At 38.2% G+C, this 16,780-nt stretch overlaps 3 protein-coding genes across 4 annotated transcripts; 2 read left to right on the plus strand and 1 right to left on the minus strand.

The window, feature by feature from the left end:
• Window positions 1-365: 365 nt before the first annotated feature.
• On the minus strand, window positions 366-14,474 carry LOC126366463 (THO complex subunit 2). 2 transcript variants are annotated; one of them, XM_050009572.1, is made up of 30 exons: window positions 14,329-14,474; window positions 13,773-13,938; window positions 13,442-13,683; window positions 13,218-13,351; window positions 12,883-13,139; window positions 12,649-12,798; window positions 12,373-12,542; window positions 11,908-12,073; window positions 11,448-11,617; window positions 10,951-11,149; window positions 10,400-10,647; window positions 10,048-10,165; window positions 9,633-9,765; window positions 9,068-9,231; window positions 8,530-8,786; window positions 8,057-8,216; window positions 7,545-7,793; window positions 7,020-7,240; window positions 6,704-6,872; window positions 6,140-6,253; window positions 5,467-5,566; window positions 4,852-4,933; window positions 4,692-4,767; window positions 4,057-4,126; window positions 3,907-3,947; window positions 2,446-2,544; window positions 1,675-1,732; window positions 1,516-1,586; window positions 713-762; window positions 366-501 (listed from the first exon to the last, which is right to left on the minus strand). In XM_050009572.1, the coding sequence occupies exons 1-30, from the start codon at window positions 14,394-14,396 to the stop codon at window positions 471-473; spliced, it is 4,233 nt and encodes a 1,410-aa protein (XP_049865529.1). In that variant the 5' UTR covers window positions 14,397-14,474; the 3' UTR covers window positions 366-470. The 2 variants fall into 2 exon arrangements, with proteins under 2 accessions (XP_049865529.1, XP_049865528.1); XM_050009571.1 differs by having other exon boundaries at window positions 366-504.
• A 449-nt stretch (window positions 14,475-14,923) lies between these two features.
• LOC126366388 (probable 28S ribosomal protein S6, mitochondrial) lies at window positions 14,924-15,549 on the plus strand. Its single transcript, XM_050009496.1, has one exon. The coding sequence runs from the start codon at window positions 15,015-15,017 to the stop codon at window positions 15,465-15,467; it is 453 nt and encodes a 150-aa protein (XP_049865453.1). The 5' UTR covers window positions 14,924-15,014; the 3' UTR covers window positions 15,468-15,549.
• Window positions 15,550-15,671: 122 nt separating this feature from the next.
• On the plus strand, window positions 15,672-16,773 carry LOC126366386 (ferritin-1 heavy chain-like). The gene is made up of 2 exons (XM_050009494.1): window positions 15,672-16,311; window positions 16,555-16,773. Exons 1-2 carry the CDS (start codon window positions 15,820-15,822, stop codon window positions 16,771-16,773), a joined length of 711 nt encoding a protein of 236 aa, XP_049865451.1. The 5' UTR covers window positions 15,672-15,819.
• The last annotated feature ends 7 nt before the right edge of the window (window positions 16,774-16,780 follow it).

Here is a 16,780-nt window from a genome sequence, read left to right on the forward strand (position 1 = left end):
TAAGAAACAATCTCAACAAAGATTTTAGTAACCATGGCCAAATTTACAGACTTTCAATAACTTTTTTTACCTTTATCTGGCTATCCCGGCTACGCTGGCCTGCACTTTCATATTTAACACACCTGTCTTCCCTGTTATCTGCCACAGCCACGATGGTCCATAATTCATAGTTGCTACCTGGCTCGGGCACTATGCCGGTGGCCCTAAGACCATAACCTATGTCACTCGTACAATATCATATCATTGATCGATTCATACCACCAGGGGTTTCGTCAGAGGTATCGTGGGTCCGAAATGGATTCATATACCTACTATACGTTTATGTTATCTATACTTTATTAGGGAAATAAATTAAAATGCTGTAATTAGAAGTACAATATTTTAATTCATAGGTACAACATTCATCACTGAAAGTTTAACTTCACTATTTGTTAGGTACGCACTTTCTTCTTCAACTTGCCGTTTTCTTCTTATCTTCTAATCTTAGATTCATTAGACCGCCTGGTGCAATGTTGTTAAAGAAATCATGTGAAAACAAAATGCAACTATCCATTAATTACGTAGTTTTTAGGGAGGGAAGGGATCAAGCCGACGCTGACCTAATGCCACGTGTTTTTGTATCGCAAGAAGTAATCTCAAGAAGCAATCTAAGTGTAGTTTTTATTTCAGTTATTTACAATGTCTAGATTTGAGTTTATTTGAAAAAGGATATTGTTTGTCTCTCGCTTCTTCGTGGGACCGATCCCGGAACGGCGATTTTTCCTGTAAGAAAATTATATGTTAGTACTGTACTATAAAGTGATACATAAACTAAAATGATCACATTAGTGGTAGACATGTCTCTTCATGTAGCTTTACTGTAGAGCCTTGTACAAAACCCGTAGATATAGATGTCTTGTGAGCATTTGTATAGAGATGCCCTTGTTACGTGTTCTGCAGACTAAATGGTTAATGGTTCGACCTTGCTAATGAGCGTGTTTACTAGATACAGCAGAAATAGTATTTTCAGAACCTGAACATATTAGTTGAGGTATTTTATATACTCTTTTATGCTAAGGATCTAAAAATTTCGCTTTTTTCCAAACGAATTAAACTTCAAGTGTGCAGTCAGCAATGTTGCTAATGGCTATTTAATCTCAGGCATACACATGTCAGTGGAATGGGGCTGTAGCTTGCCTGCCAGTTACGGGCACCTACAAGTAACTGGCACACTCTGGATACTTTTGCAAGCTAATCTTATTGTACGTTCGAAAATCAAATGTAGTGCATCTACTTGCTTGCCAGGTTGGAAGAAGCTCGCATGTAAAAAGAGCTGGCATGCAAATGTTGCAGCTACAGGCATGTGTATTCCTGCCTGACTGGGTCAAAGTTAAATTATAAAATGCTAACTAAGTCTCATTTGACTTTGCCTATTACAATAAGCGCAAGAAATATAGTTTTAGAACTGTCAAATTAATAAAATTTTATGTTTGTGGCTGCCAGAATCAGAAATTTAATTACTACAATCATTCTTACCCTTTTATGGTATTTCTCATAATGATGGTCCTCCTGCGAGCCATTCTGGTGACCACCCATTTTTAATACAACTGAAATGTTAATTAATAATTTATTGAGTCATATTGTATTTGTAGCGTTTCCGCAACACTTCGGCTTCTAAGTACGATATCTTCTTACCTTTCTGTTCATCGCGACGGCGCTTTTGTTCTAAAATAGTAGATTCTTCCGCCCTGTCCTGTAAAAAAAATATAACACTGATCAATTTATTTTGCACACATAAAATTAAACGATATTAAAACCAATGACACTAAATTCGAAGAATAATACTTCACCCGGTCCGAAATAAACAAGTCATATATTTTAAGTTTGGATGTTCCTTCCGAGGGAACTGCCTTGGACGGGATTGGATTTTAACAATGATCTGAAGGGTGAAAGAAAATGTTGAATGTATATAACGTAGCGACATGTTTATTAGATAGACAATTCGCTATGCTATGAAATAAGTTTTAATTTAAAATACGTAAGTGTTACATTGGTGCTAATTCCTGTAAATACCATCTAATTTTATTTTAGGTTATATCTGTCATTTTCTTATCCGCCGAAAAGGAAAGGGACGGGTAATCGACAAGCATAAAATTTATGGAACACACGTCAATTTTAAGCACAAATCTAAAACAACCGTCTAAAAATTCGCCCGGGTTATTCATTTATTTACTCATTCTTCCTAAAATTAAGAGCTGTCAATCATCCGTCCCTTTCCTTTTCGGCGGATAAGAAAATGACAGGTATAACTTAAAGTAAAATTAAGAGATGTCTGCAGGAATCGGGGCCATTAAGTTACTTTAAAATATTTTAGAAATGCTAAAGCTATTATCATATTTTTTTTTATATTGTGATGGATGATTGCTATTTACTGACTTACAATAACATCTATTAGTAAGTACTCACCCTCTTGCGACTCATCTTACGCTCTTTACGTTCATCACCTCTGAGTTTAGCCTTTCTCTTTTCTTTTTCAGGAGAACGTTCTTCGACCTCTTTGCTACCCTGCTTATGTGGAAAAAATGTATTAACGAAAAATCACAAAACAGTAATAAAATCAATTTGTATGAATAATCTACTAAAGAAAAACTTCATTAGTAACTAAGTTCTAGCATTAAGAAACAAAATTTGAGTCAAAAGGGACAGAGAATGAAGATAACTCTGTTTAGTAAGATATTTACTATTTCTTCTGTATATAGAGTAAAACGTTGGTGTTGTGCTTTTCCAAGTTCTTGATTTATTTCGTAATGACTCGATGATATGACACTGCGATAACACGACGCTTGTAGTACTGGGTATCATTAAATGATACAAATTTTGTTCATACTCATAACCATTTATTTTCTGTCTCTTCTGTTTTTACTATACAACCAATTAAGTTGTCTATAGATTTCATATTTTGTTTTTCTAGGTTTTCGATTTGTTGCCACTGTTGTCGCCGCCATAAAATGCTAAATCCTCTTCTTAAATATATTATCATTTACTTCCTACTGGAGGATCTTGTCTGTTCCTTCTTCATACTCTTCTCAATAGTCGTTGTTATTCTTAATTCAATGGACCTTTTGACTCTTTTGTGAAAGAAAGTAACGAAAAACCACCTTACCGGTACTCGATCGGACTGGGCTGAACTTACGACTCGCAAGATTTTGTTTCATAATATTTGTATTGTTTTTATTTATTTAAGAATTTAGTTTCTTGGACAATTTATACACTCGAAGGTCTTCTGTTCTTCTTTCTTCTTTGATGCACACGCGATGTATATTCCAGAGCGAATGTTGTTCCTTCAAATCAGTTATTTAGCACTACTGCTTCCTTCTCCGAAAATAATACTTTAATTTCAAAATAATAATTTTGTAATGCATATTATTATCGTATTTGTTTCTTTCAGCTGCTGTGTGTGAGATAATTTTCTGTTCTAATCCTGTTGTTTTTTGTCTCGATTATATCCCCATTTGTTTCATTTAATTCCTCTCAATGTTATCTAATCTAATGTTCATTGCCATGAATGATGTGAACTAGACAGCAATCAGGTTTTCTCCATGACACGACACTCGTATTTCGATCCTCCAATAAATCTTCTCTTGTTAATGTGCAGTACAGGGTCTCGATGGCGTATTTTTGTTTGTTACATTTACTTTATCAAGCACTTTGTACAGTCCAGTATTACAGCAAATATTTGTATTTTTTATTTGATTTTTGGTACATTTTAGCACTTTCAGTCTTTTAACACAATTGAGGTCTTGATGGTCCTTGTATTGTTGAGCACTTGTTAGATTTGATCACTTCGCAGCGTCGCGGTCGTGGTCCAGCCCAAGTTCAGTCCGGCGCGAGCGCGATGCAAGGTCGGTTTATTACAATGATACTCACCTTGCCATTACCGCTGCTTTCTACTTTACGACGTTTTACTTCTGCAAGAAAAAAATCAACAATATTTATCACTAGTGACAATGAAAAAAGATTTTGGTCAAAATGATATGTAGTTTTCAACATAAAATAGTACTTGAAATTAAAACATACCTCGTTCAATATCATCGGGTTGATGACGATGATCGTGTGGCGGGGAGACTGATTCCAAATATCGTTCTTCCTAAGGTAAAACAACAACATTTATAATTTTAATATCATTATCATCAGCCCATTAACGTCACCACTGCTGGGGCACGGGCCTTCCCTATGGATGGATAGGGAGATCGGGCCTTAATTAGTTGGAAACTACCCTATGATTAGATTTATCGTGTATCAGAATTTGAATTCGGAACGACGTACTTTATTGTGATTGTTCGTGAGTCTGAAATCAGGGGGGTAAAAAGGTCACATCGAAGAAATTCATCTAAAAAAGCAATATTGCTATTTGACATTTGTTTGCATTGCATCATCACGCGGGCCCAGTGCCGATTGATGGTTATTAACGACTGCTAATGCAGCCGGGACCAACGGCTGAACGTGCCTTCCGAAGCACTGAGGAGCTCGAGATGAAAACTTCTTTTTTTTTTGTGGTCACCAATCCTATAACCGGCGTTTGCGAAAGTTGCTTAACTTCAACAATCGCAGACCGAGCGCGTTTACCGCTGCGCCACCGAGCTCCTGAATTTTAATGTCAATAAATACAACAATAGAAAATCTTATCAAAAGGTTTGTACCGTATAACTTACCCTGTGCGATCGTTCCCTTGGGGACCTTTCCTTGATTCTAATTTCCTCTTTAATTCTTTCCTTTTCCTTCATAGATCTGAAAATTGTATGTCCAGTTACGAGTATTTAATGAATAATAAATATTTGGGATCAAAGTTGTCTGAAGTCTTTATATACATACGATCGTTCGCGTTTAGACTCCTTCTCGCGATCAGAATCGTCGCGGCGTCTGTCACTGTTTCTTGTTTCACGTTTTTCTACCTCTGAAATAAGAAATATGTATGTTTCTAGCAATGTAATAGGACTGTCGACAAACCTGGGTGAACGTATAAAATAAAATGCTAATGAACCTACTACTTTCACGTAAAAAATGGTCCCTATGGTAGATAAATCGCCGATTCAAGTCAATTGTAATCGATGAAAACTTCGGGTGCCTACCCGAATGTAAACAGAGTCTTCGGACACTCTTCGGATACCGATTTAAAGTACTACTAACTAATTAGCGAAATTAATGGGTCAAAGACGGTGATTCGCCTAACCACCAATCACACTGGTCTAACAGAGAGCTCAAACAAAGCGTGGGTACTCAGTTCACCTTGCAATTGATATACCAGACATAACTATCCTACTTAGGAATAGTCGTGAGCTTATGTTAATTTAGAACTACGTAACAAATAATTCGTCGTTATATCATGTTTATTGATCTCATTATACTTTTGTATTTTACTTTCACGTTTGGTAAAAAGCATCTCATTTGAGTAAGTAGTAATGTAGGGTATTGCAAGTACTTAGTTACCCATGACGTGCGGCGGCGAGGCGGCGGCTTCGGGGTCGTGCTTTGCGGGCAGCTCGGCCGCCGCCGGCTTGTGCTTGTCCACCGCCGGCAGCTGCACCACCTGCACGGCACTCGCTCATTACACCTCAAGTAACGGCTCATAACCAAAGACATTTTATACTTCGTAAGCAAGACTGCGCAAAACAGATATTTTTGACAAATTAAACTTATTACCCTAGTGCCTATAGCGTAAGGTGGTTATTGGTATGGGTATGCTCAATTTGTCTGTTGATCAGAGTGTTTTCTTGTCTATCGATTTATCTACTCGATCGGGTAACACTGGGTACAGCATTATTAATGGCGTCGCGTATGATGTTTTCCAATTGTATAGAAAGGGATAAACACTGTGCCAGTCTCCTCTCGCTTGGCCCATTTTTCTGCCAGAGTGCACCATCTTGTTCACGAAGTATATAATATCATTCGCAGTTTTCAAGCTGCCCGAAAACCCGACTTGGCGTAACTGCTTGTTGTTCGGAGCACAGATGAAACATTGCTTAACTTTCTTAATCGGTATCTATCAACGGGTACAAATGGACTGTGGGCTCCTCTTGTCTATCTTTGAAAGACAATAATATTCTGAGATGTAGTAGTTACAATGAAAAGAATTGATGAAATGAACATTTCTTCTACTTACTTGATGGAAATCATTTTCTCTCATCATGTGTGGAACTTTGTTGCGCAGTTGTCCACTGTACCCTGTTGCCAATACGAATAGATCTTGCCTCTGCGTCTTCTCCTCCTCCTTCACCTGGTATATTACAAACATCATGAATATCAAATTATATATCTAGTTCGCGAAGAGTGGAGGTGTGGGATAACATCAAGAAACCAGACACATTCGAGCCTTTGAGAGAAGAATCAAAAGTCGCCGTTGCCGGATACAATAAACATATTTTTTTTATATATCAAGTAGACTAGTTTACTTTATTTGCACTATCTGAGGTCCATGTTGCTCTATGCACGTAAGACTATAATGCGCCATGAAAACTGTGCATCAACATTTGTATTCATGGCGCTAAGCACTGCGCAAGGACTCGCTGTTTACTAAATGTAGGAGCCACGTTACACTGTGCGTTTTTGACGTGGGGCCCAGCATGACGTAGGTATAGTAGTATTTCAGCCCCAGCGCTGCGCTAGTGTCCCGCCGACTGTGTGCCAAGAGCTTTAGTATAAAGAAATGTCTACTGCAAGGACGGACCTTCTCAATCTTCCTCTCAATGATAGCCGCCAGCTTGGCGAGCACGGGGAAATGTGGCAGCACTCGGATCAGCACGATCAGCGCGTTGCGGATCTGCACGTAGTCGCCTGAGTCCAGGCACACCACCATTGCCTTCGTGATCTTGTAGTGCCACTTGTGGCACAAGTGCCTGAAACGAAATGTTACAGTAAGGGCTTGAACACATCATAGCAGCAACCATCAGTTGAAATGTGTCAAACTGGCAGTTTTTATCTAGATATGGACCGCAAGGTTTTTATAGCTATGTTTACTTCAATAGTTACATGACAAAATTGACCTGTAATTTTCGTATCCGACGTGATCGTTGGCCTCCGTGAACTGGTTGGAGACGCGGTACTTGGTGACGAACCCGGGGTAGTGCGCGCACTCGCGGTGGAAGGCCGCCTTGTCGCCGTGCCAGCGCATGGCCGTGCCCAGCACCTTGCACAGGAACGTGCCGTAGCGCGCCGCCTCGCCCTCCGTGCACGACATCACCGAGTACGTTATATCGCAGAACAACTGCAAATAAATACACAATGACACACAATGTTCAGATACACTTATTGCGCTTTCAATTTACAGTACTTTCACTAAAACGTATACAGGGTAGAATAGCTTATATATATGATATAGTTAATTTTTATTTTCAATAATGCATAGTAACATGCCTGGATTTGAAATCCTCTTTGAAGTTCAGACACCGCACTAATCGACGTTACCACAAGACCACTAAAAACGGAAGGAGAAAGGGAAGAGCTTTACTCAGTAAGGAAATCTTACAGACTAGATTACATTAGAACATCATTAAAATGTCAACACTCACCCTATCATAGCATAGTAACGTGGAAAAGTTGGGAGTTTTCAAGGCGTGCACAGTGTGCACGAACTCGGCGCAGTAGAGCGCGTCGGCGGCGGTGAAGACGCAGCGCGGGAACAGGCACAGCTGCATGAGGCGCGTCACCGTCTCGTTCTTGGCCGACTTGGCGGCGCGCGCCGGGAACCAGCCGGCGCACTCGCGCTGCAGCCGCGCCGACACGCGCGACACGTGCTCCTGCTGCCGGCGCCGCTCCTCCTGCCGGCCACACCTTCCGTGTACTACATACTGCTAGCTGGTGCCCGCGACTCTTACCTTTCAATGTTCTGTTGTGATCTAATATCCGAAACTAACGGACATCCGAAATTATCCGAAAGCGGTAAAAACATTCCTATATCTGAAACTTCCTATCCATGACATTCATGACAAACACCATATTACAAGATTTGGTTACATACTCCTGATGTTCCATGTTAATACAAGTACTTTGAAAATAAAATAAGTAATCTACATTAACTAACCTGTAGTTTATCGATGAGTGTATTGTATCTTTCAACTTCCTTTTTGCCTTTAGTGCCCTGAGACGTGTCCTTGGCAGTCGCGGAGGCGACGGTTTTTAGTTTATCGATTTCTCTATCATAACTCTCTTCCGGCACTTTGAGATCGTACATAGACAATGACCTGAAACATGTAATATTGAAGGTGAAATAATGTGTAACGGATAGTGTAAATAGCTGATGATTCCTCTTTTTTTATGTTGGGTATGGGACGGCGACCGGCGACCCTCAAATGAGCCACATGGTAAAGATGGCTCTAATATTTTTAGTATAAAACGGGGTTTATGCGATTGACATTTTGCGCCTAATATGTGTTAAGCATCTTAGAAACGATTATAATGTATAAGCAATAATCGTACTCAGTGAATTCTCGACTACGATTATTTCGTCTAGTTTTGTACCATAGTCTATTGTCTGCAAAAACAACAACTACTTACCAGAAAGTAACGTAGAATTCGGGCGAAATGTCCTCCCACACTTTAGAGGGCAGTAACGGCGAAATGGCAACGAGCACTGGCTCCAATACTTCTTTTGAAGCCGTCGTGTACCTCTCAACGCTTTTCTCCTGGTTATCTGATTTACTGTCCGAACTTTTTCGCAGCGATTCAATTCGCGCGGCTATCTTCTGCGCTAATACTGGACGATGGAGGAAGAATGCCACGTCGGCATCCACGTGATAGTCACGGAGTAATTCCTGAAACAGAGAACCAATGTTACGCTTACGTTGGTCGAACAGAAAGTTTGGTGAACCGTGGGACTTATTTCATCTTGCGATGGATGAGCCCTGACTAGCTCAATTGAGAACATCGTCGTGAGATTATGTTGAACGAATGTCACTTTATATTTACGACAAGGACCGACTTAAAATTGGTATACTCAGGTACACCAAACACAAAGTTCAATCGGGAAGGTTATTGTGTTGTGAACTCATAAAATCAACTACACTTTGTACCCGTAGAAAATATTATTAGTCACCTGTAACGGCGGTAATCTCGCAGCATATTCATCAGGCGCGTGAGAAGACGCGAGGAATGTGCCGAGCTGCACCAACGCGTCCTGGCACTGGTCGGCCAGTCGGCCCACTACCTTCAGCTGCGACCCCGGGGGCTCGCCACTCGACGGGCTTTCATCCTCGATTTCTATGCATTATGAAATAGTACATACCAGGAATTAACGCATTACTACTTATCAATCATTATCTTGTATACAGCACGGCAGACACGGGATATTGCGCATTTTGCTATTTGCGCTCTAACATATATGACAGCTATCAAAATAATCATTCTCTTGGTACGTATTTTTCACTGTACCTTATATTTCAATACTGTCATACGTACCTTGCTAGAACGCAAATAGTATAGTCTGACGGTATGTAGAAAAGCGTAGAATATTGTGGGACGCCATCGGTCAGCCACAGTCAGTCAATTCTCATCTGCTATTGCGAAATATTTCCCATTATGTATGGTACTTATCCCGACCACTTTCACTCCAGAACTTATTATCCGAGCTGGTATTATAATAAATTAATTATTCAAGTTACCTGTCCACACGCAGCTATGTCGTTGTTGAGCAGACAAAATGCACAGTCCAATGTCTAAATTATTTCCAACGATCGCTTCTTTTAAACGAGCTGATGATCTTCTGGTGTTACGCACTTGCGAGAAATACCCGGCCTGTTGATGAGAGAGGCAAACATTTTATCAATTAATATGAAATAGAATGGGTAAAAGTTTAATCAATACTTTTTCCCTACCTTACACATCACTCATATTGAATAAACAGAAACTTTTAATTTCGACTGAATGGAAATCTGATGATTTTTCAGAATAGAACATTGATGGATGGGTAAGTACATTGAAAATGGGATGGGTAAGTACTTTGAAAATGACAAGACTTCTATCTCAAGTGTATCATAGCATCAAACTGTTATAACTTGTCCTTTACGTTCGACTTACCTCTCCTTTCAGCAGTTCCCCTCCAGCCATCGCGTCTAATTGATCGGGCGTCATTTCTTCAACGGCTTCTATACCCGCCATTTTTTGCACAATCTCCTTCAATATCAGTAAATCTTGGCTGAAAAAGAAAAATAATGTAAGTAGTTTTGTATAAAATAAGAAGCATAATCTGTTATTCGTAGCCTTCATCCTTTTCTTTTACCAGCTACGTCTACGTAATATACACATCACTGCTAGACACATGCCTACCCTCAATCAATCGGAGGGGATATGGAGCATAGTCCAGCACGCTGCTTCATTGCGGGTCAGTGGATAATATGAACTCGTACTCGTAATAAAACATAGTAATCACCTCTGTTGAGCCTTCAGTCTGTTGGCGACAAACTGCAAGAGCGCAGTGAGCTCGATGTTGTGCTTCTTGAAGGCGGCGCCGGCGAAGGCTGCCAGCGCCTGCAGCCACGGCGGGTGCGCCGCGCCGCGTGCGCCGCGCCCCGCGCACAGCGCCTCCAGCAGGCAGTAGCCCAGCACGTCCAGCGACAGCGACGTCAGGTACTTGAGGGACTCCACCACCGGCCCTATCAGGTTGTCGTATGTTTGTATCTGAAAACGAAACAATACCGTTTTAATTTAATGGCATGCCAACTATAATTGTTGCAAAGCAGCATCTTTTTTATTATTAATAACAGCTACAGGGGCCTCTAGCAGTTCGACAATGACCCTGGCACCTGGTTTGATGAGGATAGACATAGAATTTAATTCAGAATATAAGAAAAAGAAGGTGTTATTTATAGACAATATCTTGATATTACAGAATTACAAAACAAGTTTAAAATATTATTTGCCTCTCATTATATTATACCATCATTATCATCAGAAAAAGTTAAATCACAGAATATAAATTACCTGTAAAAGCATATAATCGAACAAGAACGCGGGCGCAGCGTGGGAAAGCTTGCCGATGAGCCGACCCTGAGGCTTCACGTTCTCCTTCGAGACGCGCTTCATAATGTGCTTGATGCGCTGCAGCGAGTTGCCGCGCACACGTATCAAAGACGGGATGCGCTCACCTGACTCGTTCTTCCAGCGGGAGTACAGACAGTACCTACAAAGTAATAAAATAAGCAATAAAAAAATAAACACCCTACTAATATTGAGCGTAAATTGCAACTGCGTTATTACATGTATAAAAGACCTCAAAGACTCGAAAACATAATGGAAAAGTTTGAATTCCAAAAAGTTTGTAACAAATGTTGCATTTCATAAATGTAAAAAAGTAGTAAACATATTTTGTACATATTATATTCCAGTTTCAAAATACTGTCGTCATTGAATGACTGCAATTACTTATTATGTCAGCCTATCTTTGTTTGACACAAGCACATGAGTCTACTAGAACCTACCTGCATTGGTAAGGATAAAGCTTAAGCAAGGTGTAGACCTCCTCAGCCATGCAGCAGTTACCCTCCATGAGCGTGAGGGCGGGCAGTATGGCGGCGTCAAGAACCGTCAGCGCGTCATAGTGGAGCGGGTCCTCTGACAAGCCACGCGATGTCCGCAGGATACGGACTATCTGTAAATATTGTCCAAAATACATTCAATAGGCCTCAAAGAAAATTAGTATGCTCTCTATTCAAGAGTCTAAGTTAATAATATATATTATGTATACTTATATATTTATAACTTTTATTTTACATTGTCTAGCTGGCTATACTTTTATGAAATTGTTGTATTACTCAACTGAATATAATTGTTTATTTTAATGTTGGTTGTGAGTGCAATATAGAGTTTCGTAATATCATAATATGTTATTTATGGATACATTAAATTCATGTTCATGACTATTGTTGATGAGTACTTTACCTTATACATCAAAATAGGATCATAATGAAGGGAAGGCCCCAATAGGATAAGGGCTGGAATGACTGTTTCTCTCAAATCTTCGAAGGTTTTACATGCGCGTGGCGCTAAGCTCGACTTCAGAGGCGGAACTGGCTTGCCTATGATTTTCGGTGCGACTCTACAGTGGCTGTAAAATGGAAACAAAACTGTAGCAAGTATGCTTAAAAGGAAACTCCAATCTCCTTTATACTGTAAATTGTTTCTAACAAATAAAGTATTAGTAAACATTTACAATTAAGTTCTGAAGGTCTAGCATAAGTTTTGAATATTACGGTTTATTAAAATAACCAAGAAACTTAGAAAACTTACAACTGTTTCATGCTATTTATCATTGTGAACATTAATACCATTGAGAGCATGTAGAAGTTGACTAGGGATAACATACTGCATTACGTAATTAAGTCATGTTTGATGATTATAACTTACTTTCTGTAGAGTGGTTCAACGATAGCATGTAGCATATTACACAGGGCCAAGGCAGGCCTAGGTGGCATTACTGAAGTCGGTAGACGCGCCGCCAGTGCAGCGAACTCGCGCCACGCGGTCACTTTCAACAGTGCTTCACTTAATACTAGTTTCTGATTGCTCCAGTATTCCTGCAATGTCATTAAACAATAGATAAAGACTCTCGAATAATGAAGTTTGATTGAGCTTTTATCTGAGTAAACTGGCAGAAGGCACTTTTATTATGTATAATCAAACCTGGGGATCAGCTTTTTCTTCAATATATTCGGCGGGTCCGTTCACTTGAGGTCCTTTGGTAGATACTATATTGAGCCTGCGAATGTAATCCTGTGCAGCTTTAATCTCTTTGTCTGCTTCTTTTGCCATAATTGAATCATCTGGCCTTAGCTAAAATATTATAACAAATGTTAGTTTATTTATTATGTCACATACAGTAATTCTGGTAAAATAGGTATTTATGAATGTCCTTACCCAAGGATATATATCATCTAAAGATATAACTTGATGTTGTAACAATAAAGCTATAACAGTCATCAATGGTGGTGGTTCCTTGTAACTCTCCAACACTTCCATATTTCCAAGTTTGAAGCCCAAAACTTCTGATATTACTTGTGGGTCACCCATGTAGTTTTTTATGAGTGATATAAACAGTTTGTCCAGATATGGTCGAGCTTCAAAGGACTCTAATATTATGTCTAGAACTCTATTTGGATCCAAATTAAAGCAACCTGAAATGTAGTTAAATATTATGATATGTCCACAACAGATTTATTTTCTATTGTACCTATGTAGGTACTTGCGCTCACCAATAAGAGACTGAATAATCTCCAATATTGTTTTCCATTCTGTGTCTTCACTTATTTCTTGATTTAATTCCACAATTAACTTAGCATATCCTTCACTTTCTTCTCTGAATAGATTGAATTTACGTTGTTTATAACTAAAATAAATTAAATCAATATTATAGTCACAGTTTATCTGTATCATACCTAACATCTAGACAAGATATTTTTTGCTATAAAGTACTTACTACAACTTAGTCTTGATTTTAATGAATTTGGTATAAAAATTTTTGTTTTTTAAAGTGCCTACATCTTGCAGAGTATCAATCTCTAATCTCTCTTTCAATAGTTTGTCAGACATAAAAGACTCCAGCTCTCTGACAATGTAGCAGAAGTTCATGCGCTCTTCACTGTGAACATCAGTACATGTCTCTGCATCCAGCACACATACTACATCTAATAATATTGATGGTACATCAGCATGAAGTGCCTGAAAATAGAAGACACCATTTTATATGTGTGATCTATCTTACAGTGACTACTAAAAACCTGAATAAAGATACCTAGTATTATACTCACAGTGATATCTCTAAGAACAGATAGAACTGCATCCTTCTTCAAAGTGCCCCTGAGACCACTGAGCAACAGGTCGTACATGCTCTGAGATACACCCGACAGCTTTCCTGACTTGGTGAACAGGGGACTCTTATCGTCATCTTTTATGTATTGTGTCACAGTCTTTATACTAGAAATTAAGTAATTAAGTGAATTTTATTAAATAGCAGATATGTCCGAGACAATGGAAATGGACTTGTGAAGCAAACTACGAAGCTTATCTAGCCGTCATAGATACTTCACTAACCACATAATTAGTACACCATATTTTTAAAAACATGAGTAGGTACATAGGTAGGTACGTAGTTTGCGTAAATAAAATTTTGAGGTAAGGAGCGTGTCAGTTTTCAAGGACGTAATGATAAATGTGATATTTGTTTGAAATTATTTTTTTATAGTAGAACGGGAAATAACTAAGTGCCCCCACTACATAATATAATTATTTATCATTTATTTTGTTAGCAACATGTGGTAATAAACAAAATTATACGGACGTAGGTTAGCTGACAAAAACACTTACAATTGTTCTTTTCCTGATTTTTCCCAGGATTTACAATAATCAGAAACAAATTTTGCGTAAGTTCCCATGATGTAATGGAGATAAATTATTATTTTAGAAAATAAATCGTCAAACAAACACCCACAAAGCCGCAGCCATGACTAACAATTCTGCCAACATATAGAATAGAAAATACTTTCCGCATCCGTTTTTTTATGACCCCATCACACACTCACTACTTTCAATCGATTGTTATTTGTTGTTTATTCTCTAATCGATTCTGTGAATTGATCAATTCGTGTCAATTTTTTGGATCAAATCTAAGCACAGACACAAGATATTATTATTATATGTCTTTTTCATATCTCGGGCCGTTTTGGAAGGCGTGCGTGGGGCCGAAGCCAACACGTAGAGGCCCCTTAAGACAGTTTAATCTAAATGTGTGTTTATTATTATTATTTAATACATTTAAATTTCACACAACATTGATAAAGTCGATCGAAACGACAAAAATGTCACGATCACGACCACCGCTACGACATTGATTTACAGATTTTGATCAGCCTGAAAACGAGACATGGCAAAAAAAAAACAAACGTCAGTTTGACAACAAAAAGAATGAATGAAATAAATAAAATAACCTCAACATAGTCCTAAGAGGTTATTAGCAATAAATTACACCTTTTGTTTCCAAAGTATTCATTAAAATGCCGTCGTACGAATTAGCTTTGATGTTACGTGCAATGCCGAAGCCAGAACTTAAAACAACATTGAAACGTATATCGGAAGCAATATTCGATCGTGGTGGGATAATAAGAAACATTGACAACTTGGGTTTCAGAGAAATACCTTATAAAACTAGTGCCCACGGGTTAGTGCATCGGCAAGCTAACTACTTTGTATTTAAAATAGATACAGCGACAAAAACTGTTGCAGATTTAAAAGAGGAATATAGTAGAGACGTGGATATTATAAGACAGCGAGTATTCAAAGCTTCATCGGACTGCGAACACAATTGTACATTAGAAAAAGAACTCTTGCCTCCGGCCTACCGCGATGAAGTTCAGAAGATGATCGAAATTGGAAAGACACAAGTAAATAAGTTCACTTACAAATTTAAATACAATTCTGGTCTGGATTATTATCCTTTCCAAAAGTAATAATGCTTACAACAGATTTAATTGTAAATAGGACACTGAATAGATTTTAGGCAAGTATTAAATTACTATACATATTTTACAATGGTTTTTATTTGCCTATTTATTTAAATTTTTGCTGATGTGCATAAAACATACCTACATTAAATACAGGAATATAGAAACTTCTTAAAGTTTTTATTACAAACAGGTAAACATGTTTAGGCTATGATACTTTATTTTCCTTTGCATGTTTAATAAAAAATAAAAAAAACATAGCCCACTTGATAGTTCTGAAATAGTTGTAAATGTCACTGTGTTACAACATGTTTAGGCAAACTATTTTTTTAAATGCTTAAATTACTTGTGATATATAATGACTTTATTTGGTACTATTAATTTACTTAAAATATGCATACTAATAAGTAGGAAAAACAACACAAATACAGCTTGCTTTCATAATAAACAAATCTTCATTAGATATTTTGGCGTTTTAAGCAATAATATTCCTTCAGTATTTAGTCAATGCATTTATGTAATATGGAAAAATTCTTACTCTACAAAATATGACTCCAAACTTGAAACTGCTATCAATAAGCAAATCCGAGTGGAACAACAGGCAGCCCAGGATTATTTGAACATAGCAGTCACTTTCCTGCATCCATGCTCGTGTCGGCCCGGAGCTGGTGGCTACTTCATGAGGATGTATGAAGAAGAGTTGGGCCACATGAAAGACTTTATACAGTACCAAATAATGAGAGGAGGGGTGCCCCTTATAGCAGGAATCACTGCTCCAAAACAATATAAGAAACTTACGTTGCTAGAGGCATTTCAGAAAGCACTTGAAATGGAAAAGTCTGTTACAGAGGTAAATTGAATAATTTTTTTTACTGGCAATATTTTTTACATTTGCCAATTGCCAGAATAAGAAAGAAAGAAAGAAAGAAAGAAAGAAAATATTTATTCGGCATACTTAACACTAATTAACAAAAAAAAAATAATAATAATTATACATAGTGCCGAAACGGCTTCAGCTCAGCAAATGTCACGGCCTAGCTGTAGCAAGACTAAATGTTATGGCTGTATCATAGAATTTAATTATTTATTCCAGGATTTAAATAAAATTGTGGTTGCAGCAGAGTCTGTAAAAGATTACCAGTGTGCTGATTTTGTGACATCAGTGTTCTTAGCAGAACAGATGCGCTCTTTAAGTGAAATGGCAGGACATGTGCAGACATTATCAAGACTTTGTGATGAACATGCTATATATCATTATGACACAGAATTAAGGAAATCCCATCCATATTCTTTTAAATGTAAGTGTTCTTAATATAGAA

The sequence above is a fragment of the Pectinophora gossypiella genome, chromosome 4 (assembly GCF_024362695.1).
Source record: "Pectinophora gossypiella chromosome 4, ilPecGoss1.1, whole genome shotgun sequence".
Lineage (NCBI taxonomy): Eukaryota > Metazoa > Arthropoda > Insecta > Lepidoptera > Gelechiidae > Pectinophora > Pectinophora gossypiella.

Coding starts and splice junctions, on each gene's coding strand:
- LOC126366463 (XM_050009571.1), bottom strand. CDS start 14,396: ATGGGAACTTACGCAAAATTTGTTTCTGATTATTGTAAATCCTGGGAA. Junction 13,352..13,441: donor AAAATCAAGACTAAGTTGTA/GTAAGTACTTTA, acceptor AATTTATTTTAG/TTATAAACAACGTAAATTCA. Junction 7,241..7,544: donor CGTTACTATGCTATGATAGG/GTGAGTGTTGAC, acceptor ATTTATTTGCAG/TTGTTCTGCGATATAACGTA.
- LOC126366388 (XM_050009496.1), top strand. CDS start 15,015: ATGCCGTCGTACGAATTAGCTTTGATGTTACGTGCAATGCCGAAGCCA.
- LOC126366386 (XM_050009494.1), top strand. CDS start 15,820: ATGACTTTATTTGGTACTATTAATTTACTTAAAATATGCATACTAATA. Junction 16,312..16,554: donor TGGAAAAGTCTGTTACAGAG/GTAAATTGAATA, acceptor TATTTATTCCAG/GATTTAAATAAAATTGTGGT.